The 17,204-nt window shown below is 36.1% G+C and overlaps 1 protein-coding gene across 5 annotated transcripts in view; it reads right to left on the bottom strand.

Annotated features, from left to right (window-relative positions):
- bi (bifid) overlaps positions 1–16,991 on the bottom strand; it is a 322,721-nt gene extending 305,730 nt beyond the window's left edge. For all 5 annotated transcript variants that reach the window (XM_065234497.1, XM_065234671.1, XM_065234582.1 and 2 more), the window contains exon 1: positions 16,453–16,991. In XM_065234497.1, coding sequence (XP_065090569.1) covers positions 16,453–16,991 — 539 coding nt within the window. The remainder of the gene's footprint in view (positions 1–16,452) is intronic.
- Between the last annotated feature and the right edge of the window lie 213 nt (positions 16,992–17,204).

Genomic DNA, 17,204 nt, shown 5'->3' on the forward strand with positions numbered 1-17,204 from the left:
AAGTCATTGACACTCATATTTAGTTCCCAAGTCCACATTGATTACCCCTTTATAAAGTAGATCAATTTTTTGGACCCTATATTTCATCTCCGAAAATTTTTCGATGTGTAATTTTCACAACGTGCATCAAATTTCCAAAAATTTAGGCTGTTGATTGATACAATATTTAAAATTAATCTGTATAGTTTTGAGCATGATTGAGTGAGCCGGTCGGAAGTTTGAGCAATTTTAGTAATAAACTAGTTACAAGAATATTGACAAGAATAGTTTAGTTATAAGAATACTGACTTTAACTAATCATATTTTATTACTTCATGCGTGAAGTTATCGATTTACATAGTTGAGGATGTTTAACGTCAAATATCAGACTCAAAGTGGAAATTCTATACGATAGATGAGGAGATGAAAGTATAGAGTAGATAGTTCCGTTATAGTACGGCAGTGTGAAAATTGCATAAAGAATATAGAAAGCGAGCAAAGGACGCCGAAGCGGCGCCGGTGGTGTAGTGGTAAGCGTGATTACCTCTCACCCCAGCAGGCCTGGGTTCAATCCCAGTCGGCGCCGCCGGGATGTTCTGAGGCATAACATCTCTGATCACGGGGAGTAAGCCGTTGGTCCCCGGCTCATGAGTTTGATGAGTCGATAGGTAGGGTCCAGGTGTGGGAGCTGCCTTCCTGGCGTCAGTAGCATTGGTGCTCAGCACGGAAAACAAGTTCGACGGCAAACAAACCAAAGGAAAAAAAAAGCAAAGGACGCCCTTTTACCAAACTCATCCGTTGACGAGGGAGGATAGTATTATATTCTTATAATCTACATAGTTTCATACAAACTTATAACTTCTTTTGTTAGGAACGGGAACAGGCGCCCTGATTGAAGCGATTTGGATGAGTAAAGTGGAATTGCCAACTCCGTGTTGTCAGCATTTCGTAAATTGAAGGTGAGCTCTTATCCCCACTCATTGGGACATCCCCTCGTATGGTGGCTTGTTCTGTTTCGGCTTGGAACATTTTTATCATTGGAAAGAGATTTCACGGTCTGCTAGATGCTCAATTTTTTCAAGATTTTGTTTCATTGTTGAAATCAGAGTTTTCAGGTACATCATATCTTTCAATCATCTATAGTTTAGATGGGAATTTTAATGACAAGCAACTTTGCGTAAGAAAGTATACGGCTATTTTTGATCGTTATTTAGTTATTAATGAATTTATCGAGCAAGGATAGTCATATGTTTGCTTATTTTCTTTGAGAAAAATATATATATATACAGTCATCTCTCTCTAACTCTATATTGAAGGAACCATTGAGTTAGGGAGGTAATTGTTTGAATTTTGTAAGGGAAAGTGATCGATGTAGCCTGGCGTAAGGGGCCACTCACATTAGATCCGGAGTGACAGCTAAATTTGTTGTCTAACTGACAAATTTACGTCAACGCAACGCAAACGGATCTAATTAAGGGCGAATATTATATTCTTATTAACGGATCAATATTATATACGGTATTGTAAACACAGGCTGGCGAATAGAACTTCCTTGCATCGATATATTTACATTCAGTTCTAGCAATACTTGCAAGTGATTACACATAGAATGACTCCGTTATATCTATGGAATACTAAATTTTGTTAAACGGAAAACAAGCTAAAATCAATTAACCACTCGGTTTTTATGTACGTTTTTATTCAAAGTTTGATGTTACAATGAACAATTTATTGAATAACTATACTTTTATATAATAAAGGAATGTGCAAAAAATATAAAGGAGTTTGGTTGCACTGAATTTCTATGCATTATAAACATTTGCTCAGCTATGACTGAAAACCCACATTTTTTTTTATCTCATTAGGTCTACCTTTAAATCACGTTTTCAGAGTTGCCACCATATAAAAAAAAAATTGTTTGTAACACCCATAGCTATCATTTGGTGTCCAGACAAAGTGTTATTTTGGGCCACCCTAGTATCTGGGTCCGTGGTCCGGATTCAAATGCTTTATGGTACAATTTGTCTTCTAGGTCTAGAATATTACTGGAAAAGGAGGGATGATTAAACTAAGAAGCATTATCCTAGTTTGTATCATGAAAACTATTTAAGTTGTTGTCCACCACGTATTTCATAAACTAGTGAATTGATTCATAATGTAGGTTTTACTTTTAACGAGCAATACATACTATCACATTACAACTGGATAAATCAGAGAAAAAAACAAATTCGAACGAACTAAGCCCTAATTTCTTGTATCACTTTCCGGCTTAGATTCGTCACTTTCGAGGAAACCTTAACTGAAAATAAAACATGCAGCATAGCAAAGATATGTTCGTGTTACTCACTAAAGTAAGTAAATTTCGATCCACGACCACACGATAAGATTAATTCGTTCAAACTTTTATCAAAACCGCAACCGACATCACTTTGTCACTATGGGAAAATCCAGAACCACCACCCTAAATTTCAATTCCTACCACGCTTCGAAGCACTTAAGTTTAGTGGCTTTTGTCTGTCTGTCAGATTCGACCAGATTTGTGGTAGGACTACAGATAACAGCCTTCTTTCCCATCATCGACAGGTAGTTAGAAATGTTGTCCCATGAAAATGAAATGCGCAAATAAAATCATATCTCTTGCCCATTTCACGAATTAACTAGACATACATGCTTTACGTTTTCTGAGACGATGATCGGCCTGAAGTGTCTTCACTAATTTAATTCTTTTCCGGACACGATCGTACATTGCGAACTGACAACTTTCGCATTGACGTACTTTATTGTTTTCGAGCTGACTTGGGTACACCTATTTTTGTGTGGAGACCCAACTATCAGACACTACCGAGATGAGAAAACCACGCACCGGTGGTTAACTGCGTCATTAAGCCGGTTAATTACGGGTTTAGTTTGGGTCTGTCGACACACGGTGTGGTGTCTTGACGCGGTAGTTCAATGCGAGTGTTTTCGGTATGGTTTTATTATGGATTGCGGACACTGAGCCAACAGCAAGTCGGTAGCTCCCGCAAAATGTTCTTCTTCTCTCAGGAGGGGCAATAAAACCATTCTAACTAACCACTAGTTTTACTCATTCCTGTCTGTCTTATTAGTTGGTAAAATATGCTTTGTTTTTGAATTAAGAGTGGCCACATTTGAGGCTACAATTGAAGCAGAGCAATTTAAAAATGTACAAAACTTTGTGCTGAAATTGAAACGACCTAAAAAGCAATTCAGTTTGAGTTGCAATCCCCTAAACATGACGTAAAATGGCATGACATCCTTTAACACCACTGGTGATGTCAGCTTCCATTCGTGCAAACTTGCTTTTAATTTCATATTTCTCACAAACTAAGCAAGATTAGCAAGATCGACGTTTCGGTTCAATATTTGAAATATATCAAGAAATAGCTCATAGCTTAGCACGATCTATAACGTGGTATCACAGACAAAAAGACATAACACTCACAATTTGTTCATCGAACAAGCATTTAACGGTCAATTTAAAAGTATCGTAGTTGGTAGTACCGCCACCTGTGGCGCGCATAGTCAATACCCTTGCGTTTGACGTTTACACACTACCGCCATCTGTTCAGCGTACTACCCACCACAGTGTACTCAACAGATGGCGGTAATGTTTTAGCGACGATGTTTTACAGTGAGAAATATTCAATGTGTTATGTCTGTTTGTCTGTGGTGGTATGATATATGACGCATCTTATATGAACTTACCTTACCAATCAGGCGCGCCTCTTCTTCTTGTTCCTGTTGGGTCGCTTTCTAGAACCATTTTCACTGGGTCGTCATGCGGCATTCTTACGACGTGCCCAGCCCACCGTAGTCGCCCAATTTTTGCAATGTGGACGATGGATGGTTCTCCCAGCAGCTGGTGCAATTCGTGGTTCATTCGCCTCCTCCACGTTCCGTCATTCATCTGCACTCCACCGTACATGGCACGCAACACCAAGGGCGCGTTGGTCCTCCACGAGCATAGTCCAGGTCTCGTGGTCGTAGAGGATCACCGGTATAATCAGCGTCTTGTAGACAGTCAACTTCGTGCGATAGCGAATTTTGTTCGACCGGAGCGTCCTCCGGAGTCCAAAGTAGGCACGATTCCCTGCCATAAGGCGTCTTTGAATTTCTCTGCTGGTAACATTTTCGGCGGTCACCAGTGAGCCCAAATACACGAACTCATTGACCACCTCGATTTCATCACCGTCAATCTGAACTCGGGGTGAGAGGCTAACATTGCCTTCCCTAAAACCTCTTCCTTTCATGTATTTTGACTTTGATGCGTTGATGGCAAGTCCAATCCGCCTAGCTTCAGCCTTCAGTCTGATGTACGTTTCCGCCATCGTCTCAAAGTTTCGTGCCATGATGTCAATGTCATCGGTGAAGCCAAGAAACTGGATGGACTTCCTGAAGATCGTGCCACTCGTGTCTATCCTAGCTCTTCTGATTACACCTTCTAACGCGATGTTGAATAGCAGACACGAAAGTCCATCACCTTGCCGTAGCCCCCTTCGAGATTCAAAGGGACTCGAGAGTGTCCCCGATACTCGAACAAAGCATCTTATACAGAGGCGTCGCGTGCCTCATTTGTTTACCTGTGCACCACACTTTGTTCGTTATAGTTTACCACCACATATTAGTTTTTGTTTTATTTTTAAAATACTCCATTAATTCGAGGGACATATTCTTAAGTACTATATTAATCACTACCTAACGTAACATTTGCAGGGCCTATCCTCTTGTGTAAAAAAAACTAGTATGGCCCTCTTCACGCTAACCGAAGTAGAAGGAATTGTAAAAGTTAACTAATTCTCGTTTTTATCACAAGGCTAACTCATTCGACTGAAGTGTAATGAAGAATATCCGCCAAACACTTCATGAAGTCAAATCAACTCTTAATTCATCAGAATGAACCAGGGGAAGCTCATAAGTTTTGACAGGCGCACCGGCGCAACCATCGGTAAATAAGAGATTTACAACTGACAAGGGCGTTAAACTGGGATTAGACAGGGCAAGCCAATTTATCAAGTCAGTTGAATTCAACCGACTTGAACGCGAATTGAACCATGCCTTTCAACTGACTTGATCAACTCACTTGAATTGAAAAAAGTAGAACCAGGCTCAACTTTTCAAGCCAATTGAATTCAACTGACTTGATCATTTGTCTTGCCTAGTCTAAACCCAGCTTTAGAGTGAGCTTTTGCGCTCTCTTTCTCCATTAATGGAATTCAAGTGACTTGATCAATTGACTTGCTCTGTCCAAACCCAGCTTAACTCTCTTTGCCTGCAATCAGATATCCAAGTGTACAGGAAGAAATGCACGCTTTAGGCACCCACACATCACAAATGTTCTTCTTATTTAAACTCACACATTCAAACCGGTCTGCAAGTATGATAACGTCCAAAGCGTACCAGACTTCTGTTTCCGTGTTGCTCCCGTTTGACGCGTGACTGCTGAAAGTCTTAATTAAATTACAACTAGTGGTGCAAACCGCCATGTATTGTGGAAAATTTGTGGTATGTTTCAAGAGGTGATAGAAGGTCTGCTTGCCTAACATCAGGCATTGACCATTCACAAACTTGCCACACGCCACCCAAAAAAGCTCGCTTTTAGGTGCGCTATTTAACGAGTTTTGTCATGGTAGTGATATCGACATGCTTCGAAATCAATGCATTAGGGAGACAGACCATCCGAACTGAATTTAATCCTTTTTGAAGCAAATCAAGGTCGAATATTTAATTGAGCCACACTATAAAATAGTGTATTCATGGTCACTTATGGTCTGGCGTAAAAAAGTATAGCTATAAAGGGACAATAAAATCTATAAAATCTAAACGCATTTTTTTTTAAATTATTTACACCTGTGTCGTGCACATGTAGACGCAACGCCACTGATCTGATATGAACACCATTTAAAACAAAAATTTACACAATTTTGATATTTTGAACTGTGCTGATTAACTCTTCAGCACCCCCATTGTCAGCTAGAGGTGATACCTGTTTTGTTGAGGCTGTAAAAATTAAATTCTTATCCGACTGTGATGAAACTGAATGCAAATAAAGGCTATATTTATATATTTTCATTTGTTTTGCTATGGACTATTCTAGACCTGAAAAGTCAACAAAAAGTCCTTTTTTTCTGGAAATGTGTTTTAGTGGTGCTAAAAATATTGAAGATATAAATAGAAATGAGTTTACTAAATCGGTTTCCTTAAAGGGCGCTAGATGGTTAAAAAGGGTCGATAGGCATACAACTCACAGGAATGCTGAGTTGTTAAAACTGCTGCTTTACGTAACAGAAACATAAAGTGAAAGTAAATTGCAAGCAAAATCCACAAAAAAAAATCACACACAATCATAACAGAAGTGAAAAATTAGTAAAACATTTGGAAACAAGCAATCAACTAAATATAAACTCGATTAGCAACGTATTCGAAGAACATATCTCCAAACTGAAAATGAATATAAAGTCATTCCCGAAGAATTCATTTAAATTATATCATATTAAATTAAATTTGGAGACGCGCATTAGGCTCTACAAGAGGGCGGTTGGCTGGCTAGCGCAGTCACGATTTTCACTTGTTTTTTCGCAAGTGGAAGAATTTAGAAGTGCTTTGATACGATGTGGTTTTTCCGTAATCTTTTGGTCTCACAAAGTTATATGGTCCGAACGTTTTCCGTGCTGAGCACCAATGCTACCGACGCCAGGGGGGCAGCTCCCAAACCTGGACCCTTACCTATCGACCCATCAACTCATGAACCGGGGACCAACGGCTTTACATCCCGGCGGCGCCGACTGAGTTTGAACCCAGGACTGCTGGGGTGAGAGGTAATCACGTAATTATAATAGATGAAATAAGATTGTGATTTTTTTCTGACGTAATACTATGGAAAAACCGCTTGGTGACTAGCTTCCCGACGCTTCGTGACATTCTTGTCCTCATGATGTGTGAGGAATCCTCTATAATTGTAGGATTATAAGAGTGAACTACCCAAGTCACACGAATTCATAGAATTATGTTGAGTAAACTGCTATACATTCAAAACCATTCATATAAAGGTTATATAAACTTGTGTGTTGCTTGGGTATATTGTTGATATAATACATTTGATGCATCTCTAATAAACTCGAAAATGCTGATGTCCTACGGTCAGGAGAGTCAAGAAAATTTCCAACCCAAAGAATTTTTAGACCGGACTGAGAACCGAACCCATTTCTAATGGCAATTCTGTTTTTATGCGGTTTTTTTTCGTCTATGTGCAACCAAATTTATAGCAATTTGTTCCAAAAACTCAGAAAAAAAAATCAAAGAAAAACACATTGGAATTTATGTATTCATCAAAAATGAGGACAATATAAAAAAAAAGAAATAAAATCATATATAAACAGAACTAAGAGTATTGGATTGAACAATAAGTTAAAATGTTTTTATTTTAAAATCATGGCTGGTGATTGAACAGATTTTTATTGATTTATTGCTATAATTTTGGTTTTTGTAGAAGGAGCCTGTATGAAGTTGGATTTATTTTAGTAAAACGCTCGATTTTCAACTTTTTAACTAGTGGACTAATTTTAGTAAAATTAGTGGCAGATGAATGATCTTTATTACGACTAAAAATGAGCAAAATTTCAAGAAGTTTTGATGATCTTATTTCAAGAAAAGGCGTTTTCCTTAAATTGCTATAAATTTTTGAAAACTCAACCAAATATGCCCAATACTGAGGAAATAATTGATAAATTGTTTATAGGAAAGTTTGAACATACTGAGAGGTAAGCACATATCATCGGTAAGAGACGAGATTGTTGTGTATCAGAGAACGCTTGCGCAAAAATACTAGGGTGGGGAACGGATTCGAAACTCAAATGTCATTAGCCAAATACATCCGTAGACCATAGGTCCACCGTTGTATAATTGGCAATGCACCCGTGTACTGAATGGGAATTGTGGGTTCGAATCCCACCAGTGCCCTTAGATTTTTTCGCAACACACACGTCTCTTACCCATGATATGTGCTTACCTCTCAGTATGTTCAAATTTTCCTACAAACAATTAAATTGACTGCAAAGTCGCTGAGCCGTAAATCAAAAATAATTGTTAAATGTATGCTGAGTCAGCCGCCAAAAATTCAGAGACGTATATTTTTAACATGTGCTTGAAGAGCCGTTTTTCTAAAATTTAAGTACTGCTGTACGATCAATTTTGAGATACACTGTATGCTCAGCCGTTCTGAGGAATTTTTCATGGGTAGCGAGCAAACACTTAAGTGTTTCAAATGTGTATATTCAATTAAATTATAGAACCAGAAAATTTGAGAAATTTTTGTTAATTTTCTGAAGTTGTAATCGTTGAACGAAAAATTACACTTTGTTCCACGAAATTCATATTTATTTTAGTTGGTGTGTATCATCTTTTAGAAGAGCTGAAATAAAAAATGTCTGGCTTGACATAATTGAAAAAATATCCTGATGTAGAAGTAATATTGACATAAGTAAAAAATGCATTTTAGAGCACATGTGTTTTAAAATTTCGTAAAAATTACATACTGCCTCAAATACATTGCTTATTACTTTTCACATGTTGCTTATAAGTAGAGCTTTAAACTTGACAAAAAAAGTATTTAGTAAAGTAGTAAATAATCCTCTTATGAACCGGAAGGGATTAATAATGGATGCATTGTGGCTTAAAAATACATACAGATTTTTAGGGATTTTCATCACGTTAATATTTAAGAAAATAAAAGGATTTTTAAAAATACGTTCTCATACAACATGTAACTCATCAATTCAATTTGACACACAAATTAGCAGAGTAGATTAACCCTCTACTGCGAAGCCCGCCTTTAAGTAAGGTAAATTCATATAGGGCAGGTGTAGCAGTTATGGCTATACGTTCCTATTATGATGTGTTTCAATTATGGCCAATGGGAACTCCATAAGGGGAACGTATAGCCATACCTGGTATACTATAACATTGAAGAGTTTAAGTTGTACTGCAACAAGAAAATTCCATCGTAGTGACATTGAACAGCTTTTCTGAAGTGTTTACCTGAGTTTCCTCTTGAATTATAGGGTTTAGATCTAATTTTGGGCCTACTAAGGACAACTCGCCCGTTACCTCTATTTTTCGAGCAAACATTTTGACAAACTGGAATGTTTTCACTGCAGACGCCATCGAAATTTATTTACCTTTCACCGTTTCACGCTGCCTTATTGACTTCGTTTGGAATCTTTTTAACTAAAGCATCGTACCAAACGCATAATTGACTTGGTAACGTTGAAATCAGGTTTTTATTTGATGTTTTCTGGCCCAACATGGGCGATTTGACTGGAGTAGTTTCTCATATGAAAGGCAAATTTTGATTGAAAATCGTGCAATCGATCATGAAAAAACTGAAATAATTTTGTTTCAACAAAAACTGCTCTAGATAAGCTATATTTATACACACACTTAGAAATAACTAATTGTACACGCGACGGAATCCATCTTTGATATAAAAGATGAAACGTAAACAAACATGTCATGTATTATTAAGAGCTCACAGACTGAAAAGTTCATGGCTTGACGAAAAGTACATTTTATTGTGCTATATTTCGAGTTTGTTATGACTCAAATTTATGTCAAAATTGACGCTCGTATATGGCACTCTCAGAGCACCTAAATTTACATGAATTTTACTAAGTGTTAAGTTTAAAATAAGTTCAACAATTTTTATCATATTGCCTTAAAAGTTTATCTACAGAAATTAAGTAGAATCATTACAAGAACCAAAACCTTGATTTGGGCAATGGGTTAGTATATTTGGTAATATTACATTACATGCACGTTTTGAAATATAAAATTAAACGATTAATAATCAGTTTTACAATAAATAAAAGCTCAAATTTACATTCAAAGAAAAAACAATCGATCATTGTAAAACAATTTTTGAAAACCTCAAACATGTAAAACTCAGATAAATGGAAAGTTAAAAGTATTCACTGAACTTTCTTTGTTTTTCAAATAGAAATAGGGCAGCTGTACCAGTCATGTTCATACGTTCCTATTAAGGTGCACACTACAAAAAACTAATGTAAATGTTGGTTCCCTGAGATCGACACATGCCCTTTTGACAAAAGAATCAGTCAAAAGAAACGAGAAAATCAATTAAATCAAACGTTCTCTTCGTCGAGTTGCTTATGTTTCGGTTTGAAACCACTAAATCTTACATTAAATGATTGTTTACGTTGCATGATTTACATCCAATATGGAGTACGTCTCGTGTACAAGTAGTTATTTCTACTGTCTTAAATTTGATCACTTACTCACTTAAGGGAAATTGAGTTTTTTTTTAGAAATTAGAAAAGGATTTTTGTACAGAAAATCTAAGTGTATTTTTTTTGTATGTAAATCTTCGCCCAAAAAACTGCGAAAAACGACCTTTCGGTTATGTTACGAGTCCAACTTTTGTTTTCATGATAAGACAGAATACATATTTATAAATTTAAGTTTTCTTAAAAATTTGTGGAAAAACTGTTTTTCTTGGATTTTTTTTAAATACCTATGTTTCCAAATCAAAACGAGCCAAAACATTTTTTCTTCTTCTTGAGCTGTGAGATTCCCCTTAAGTTAAGTTAAGTTAAATAATACATCAACGCAATCTCGTGTAATTTTACAAAGAAAATTTCTGTGAGAGTACCCTTATTGAAAGGTTTTAAAACTTTAAGATCAATATAAGATATATTTCATTCAAATCGATAAATTTCTGTGTTCTTTAACACCTTTTTGTCAATAAAAAGTGAGCATTTACATTTACGCATTAAATATCGTATTACACAGTTAATGTTTTGTCAATTTTTTTTTTTGTTGATCAAAATTTTTACAAAGCAATTCACAAAGGTATAAATTCACAGGTAATAAAAGTAAACAAAGGCACACAGCCACGTGTAAATTTCAGAATGATTGATAAGAGTTAAAATTTAAGTTTAAATCGTGCACATATTTGCAGCTCAATTACGGAATATATTAACCACGAACAATGAATCTATTAACCACTTTGAACTATATAGTGCTGCACTATACAATACACACTACGAAAAAGTCGTGTGTATTTCCATGCTTTGATACTGAAATATACCTAGGAAGAAGATCCAGACTCAAAAATATGTACGTCAGATCGAGCCAAACACAAACTGTCACCAACTATTATCGCGAGCCAAACAGTTTGATGATGTTTTTCTTAAAGTTGAACAAGAATATAAAAGGCGGTATTGATGTCTTACGGAAAGTAATTTATGAAAACAAAATGGTTCGTGCTATTTTATTGGAACACCGTTTTTCAGTTTCATTAATTGAACAAACCATGTGTATAATTTGTTGCATATTGAAAGATACCGTAAAACGGGGTAGCTTTGATAGTTTTTTGAAGTATATTCTAAATATTTTTTACAACAATTAATTTTTTCCAAATTATTTATTTTTTAAAACAAGTACTGGGGATCCTAGAGTCAATTTGTTGGTAACATGTTTACCAGGAATTATTGCATTTGCACTTTTTTTTATTGTCCAATGATCGAATGTCAGATTTTTGTTTTGGGGTTACTTTGATAATACTCGATGACAGTAGAAAACCACGCGAGATTCGCAAACAATTTTGATCAAGAAATAAGAAATTTTGAATGAGTATGTAATCAGAAACATCATAAGCAATATAAAAACAATATTGATTTTGCCATGACTATATAGGAAATACATTTAATAAGTGATTGTTTGAGTGCCTTTTCAATCAGGCAAAAAACAAGAAAAAATTTCTTTTGGAGGTATTTGGAACATATGTAAAACATACTGCAAAATACACAATACGACATCAAAGGGAATACCCTAAGCTACAAAATGGAACCAATATTTTCAATTCGGAAATAGCGTAGAGTGTAAATTTAATCATTATATTCTACTATCAATGTTACCCGCATTATCAAAGATACCCCGTTTTACGGTACCATTAATCAAGGATTTTGTCAAAATCTTTGGTTGCATAATAAAGTGTAAATCAGAAAAGTATATTTTCTCACTGCACACTGCTCAACGGCAAAAATCAATACGCGGTCAAAGAGCATGAGCCAATTTTCCTACGCCTATTTTCATTTAAATTCAAATGCAACACATTTCTTGACAAGAAGAGCAAAAGATGAAATGGATTTCGGGTGTGCTATCTGTTTCTTCTTTCCAGACGAGCATCAGTATTGATATGCCACAAACAAAAATTATACGTGAAGTAATACTAAAAACATATAGTCAAAGTACATAATTCTGGATGGGAGCATACCATCAATTACTGTCAATGGTCGAAAGGTACAGTAGCAACACCTACCCCACCCGTGTCCCCTCGAGATCGTCAAGTCGACGATGACAGGAGCACATATCGTGGTAGGGGTAAACAATAGTTGCAATTTCCAAACCTACGACTGGATGCCTTCCTTCAAATAACAATTGAAGTGCGGTAAAAATCGGTAGAACTGTTTCAAACACACAGTTGGTACTTGAACGGGTCGGTTTTCATCTCTTTTTGCCAGTGGTGGCGGGGGGGGGACACCCCTCACCATCCCTCTCCAAAGGGGGAGTTTGGTAAAGAGAGATGAAAAAACCGATTTGTACCTTCCTTAAAAGTTGTCCTAGTTCGCTATTCTAATATCTATATACAATCTTCACACTGCCGTACTCTAACGGAACTATCAACTCTATGCTTTCATCTACTCCATCTATCGTATAAAAATTACCACTACAGTCTGTTATTTGAAATTAGCATCTTCAACTATGTAAATCGTTGACTTCACGTAGAAGTGATACTAAAAACATATAGTCAAAAAAAAAATTATTAATTTTAATTGTGATGCAAACATTTTTCACGTAAACTTGTATTTCATTTCACGCAAACGAACAGCTTGTAAGCAATGTTGTTAACAAAGATGGGCTTTTGTATACAATATTTGCAACATTTCATGAAAAGTCTCAGCACTTTACACAATTTGTAATGTGTTTACATTATATGATGTGTGCATCCTATTGAACAAAGATTTACACTTTTTTCTTGAACTGTGTGCAGGGTCTGACTGTTGAAGTGAAACATAATTAATTGCTAAACACTTGAAGATAGATACGATTTTTCATAAACTTTTGTAAATTCAGGAGTTAGTAAAAGCATTATAAATGAACATTCTGAAAACTATTTGCAATAGATTTGCCATTTACTACAGAGTTCGAGTAAATAGTGAACATTTCTGTTACATATGATGCACATAAATGGAGCGTCATATATCAAACAAGTTTACGTTATGTATCATGTAAAGTTATGAGACATTCCAAGGAATAATCCAAATATTGTATGCATTCGTGTAGCTTTGTTTGAAATATTTCTTACAAGTTTACACGCATTAATATTTTCATCATCAGAAATATTCAGAATTTGTTGCCGTGTATGACCTCTACAGTTTTTTTTAATCCCGCACACCAAAAAAATATGAATTTTAATGGTGATGTAAATATCCATGCATGCTACAATTGAAGCATGTAAACTTCCTTTTCACGTAAACTAGCAACTTGCTAGAAATATTGCTTACAAAGATGGATGGTTGCATACAATATTTAGAATATTCTATTAAATGACTCATAAATTTACACGATCTGTAATGTGAATTTGTATGATATGTGACGCTCCATTTATGTGCATCATAGTGACAGAAATTTACACTCCTTTTTCGAACCGTGCGTGAGCAGAAATCGTTTAGTATTGTTTTTCAAAATGCATTATTTAAAAATATAAACCATTAAAATTTATCCGTTTTCTGCTAGAAGAATTTAAATTTGGTATATCTATACCTTCACAGTTCGAAAAAGTAGAGTAAATTTGCAATCAATGTAATGCACATAAATGGAGCGTCATATATCATATGATAGATCATGTAAAGTTATGAGACGTATAATTAAATATTAAAAATATTGTTTGCAAGTGACTATCTTTGTTATCAATATTGCTTGCCAGTTGGTGGTTCGCGTGCTATGAAATACATGTTTACACGCATTTAGATTGTGTGCAAAAGTCTAATTTTTGTTTTGATGATCATCTCGAGACAATTTTTTCGGGACATTCTTACTATATTTTAAAAACACTTTGGTGCATGCATTGCTTGAATAGCAAAAGTGTTCCCCATTCTTACTAAAAAAAATATGTCAAACATGATGCATTATTGCCGGACCCACACAGTTCGAAAAGTAGTGTAAATTTCTGTTCAATATGATGCACACAAATGGAGCGTCATATATCATATAATTTTACATTATATATCATGTAAAGTTCTAGCACAATTCATGCAATGTAGCAAATATTGTATACAAAAGCCCATCTTTGTAAACAACATTGTTTACAAGTTGCTCGGTTGTGTGAAATTAAATTTAAGTTTACATGAATGAATGTTTACATCACAATTAAAATTCAGAATTTTTATCTGTGCAGTAAAATTGAATATAGGGTATACGTCCCTAACCTCGGTCTAATATGCAGCCATAGATTACGTTTTTAATCATAACTCATCAATTAATTTACCTGCAAACGATATTCTACTGCTAAATGGTATGCTTAGATATGCTTATCATGTCGTTTGCTATCAGGAACCGCAAAAAGTTGAAAAACTTACTTTTTTTAAGACAAAAACTCACCAGGGAAATGTATGTAATATCGGTCTATTGTCCCCAAATTGGGTCTATTTATGGATGCAACTTCGTCCTATCCTGTTTGATTCTCAAAAAAAACGCTCTTGGTAACGTTTTCTTATGTATTTTTTTTTATCACTATCACTGTTAACTTAATACTCTTCATTCCTCAAAACATTTCTTAGAGAAAATTTTACGAAAACTACATTAAATCACTCAAGTTAAAAATTAAAAATTAAAAATTTCGCTTATCGTCTTTCGACCGCAGAATATCTAAATCAAAACATTGTGATGTTCATTATACAGATTTGGCAGAAAAAATCTCCCTTCCTGTTCGTTCCTTATCATCCAAATGCAAACCACATTGTTGACGTTACTCTTATTGCTATATGCTGTCAAATGAATTTCATGGGCCAAAGTTAGGAACATAGAAAAGAAATGTGTCCCTAAAGTTGGGTCCATGATTTACTTGAGAAAACGTTGTTAAACAATTAAAATAAACATAAAATATTCAAACAGTAACTGTGAGTTTTACGTCTAGTGTGTATTATCAGGTAATTCCATTCAATAAATGCCATAATCAGGCCATTTGATGATCGTCAGTGCAACCTTCCCATCTTAACCTTAGAAGTCATGGCGGCTAAAAACTCCGAACAGAGTGATATTCTCAACCAGTTTTATTACTTACGAGAGCTGAAAATGTATTGAAATGTTGTGATATAAATTGATTTGTGTGTGGTACACATTTATCAATCATCAGTGATCAATATTTTCCTTATTTTTTGTGTAATATTCCTTAATTAATTATTTATTTGCGTGATAGGCCGAATGAAAGGACTAGACCCACATTACATACCGTAACCCTATATTGATCCCGTAATTTGTAAGATTTTTTTTCCAAATTGTTATTTTGACTTGGTAGCGGTTTTTTAGAAAGATAAACCTAGTTTTTTTTTCTGACGCTCGTTAATAAATTTAAGTAGTTTAAATTGACATTTCCTACAACTTAAACTTTGCCGTGAAACAACAATCTCAAAAAGTTAAGGTTTAATTTATGCTAAAAAAATTAAAAATCTATAATTTATTGCATCATGAACAAGGTAGTCGCAAAACTGCTCAACAGCATGGTAACTTTCGCAATCACTGATGTTTTCAATGCATTGCATCATTAGAGTAGTTGACGATTTCTACCACTTGACGTTTTCTAGCACGGAGTAATATTATAAGATTCTTATTCATTAAAGGCTGAAATTTTTTTAAATTTGTTGCCTCATATTCTTAAAATTTATCAAGGAAGGCCGTCAAGAAACTAAAAATTAATTAATCATATCGTCGAGTTGATTTTAAGGAAGTGAAGTGATATATACCTAATTTTTCTAGTTTAGCATAAATAACACCCTATTTTCTCGAGGTTCTAGAAAAAAAAAATCAAAATATTATCCTAAGGCATAGTTCGAGTGGTAAGAAACGGTATTTTAACATGCGTAGTACATTGGGACCTTTTTTATCAATGCATTCAGGTCATTTTCTGCAAACATAACTTACACGGAAACTATTAACTAAGCTAAAGATCTCCACAAACGCATCGAATCACGGTTTCCTTAACATTACCGATACCGTCTAGTCCATCAAATGTTCGGATGAGATCGGCAAAATAAGCGCTCAATACCGCACTGCGTTCATGCCGACGGTACTTTAGTCCGGACGCATATCACGTTTTACACACAAAGTACAGGGCATCGTAGCTTGTACCAAAAGAAAACATTTGAAAACTTCACTCACCTGCCACTTTTGGTGATGACCATTTCCGTTCCTAGTTTGTGAAACTTCTCCCACAGCTCCTTGCCTTCCAAGGTAACCTTGGGATCATCGACGACGCCGTCGTCTTCCGGCTGCAGAGCACGCAACGGTCTCATAGCTGGATGGTGCTGATGTGCAGCAACAGCGGCCATTACGACGTCCTCGGCCGTCGTGTAAGCAGCTCCTAGCGGGTGATGTGCGTGCGGATGGTGGGGAGGTAACTTTGGTAACAGTGCTCCCGGATAGAGATGCGGCGGCGGCGCTCCCGGAGCACCCGAAAGGGCCGCCAGCGCTGCGGCTGGAAAATACTGCGCGTTGGCTGCGGCACTTGCGGCAGCTGCTGCAGCACTGGCACCAGCACTAGGCGAGTTCTGTCCTTGGGGCGGAGAGCCCGCAGTCAACAGCGACGACACGCTGAAGTCAGTGGGTCTCGGTAGCTGCAGGAATGGATGATAGGCCATTCCCTTCGCCGGCCTACTGAATTCGTCAGATTGGAGTAATTCTTGACCGTCGTATCTCATCACAACATCACCGAGACGTCGCGTGTCGTCTTCCTTCGACCTTCCTCACCCTGTGCTGTCGGCAGTTTGTTTCTCGGTTTTCAAGTTCTTCACGAGTTTTCAACACTTCTCACTATCAATTCACAACGATTCACTGTTTCAACTTTTCGGTTTCGTTTTTTTTTTGCTTAACTTTTGGCAATTTGTTATCACACTGGTACAATTATACCGTTT

This window comes from Ochlerotatus camptorhynchus, unplaced genomic scaffold (assembly GCF_037179485.1).
Source record: "Ochlerotatus camptorhynchus isolate MF236.1 unplaced genomic scaffold, CSIRO-AGI_Acam_v1.1 ptg000003l, whole genome shotgun sequence".
NCBI lineage: Eukaryota > Metazoa > Arthropoda > Insecta > Diptera > Culicidae > Ochlerotatus > Ochlerotatus camptorhynchus.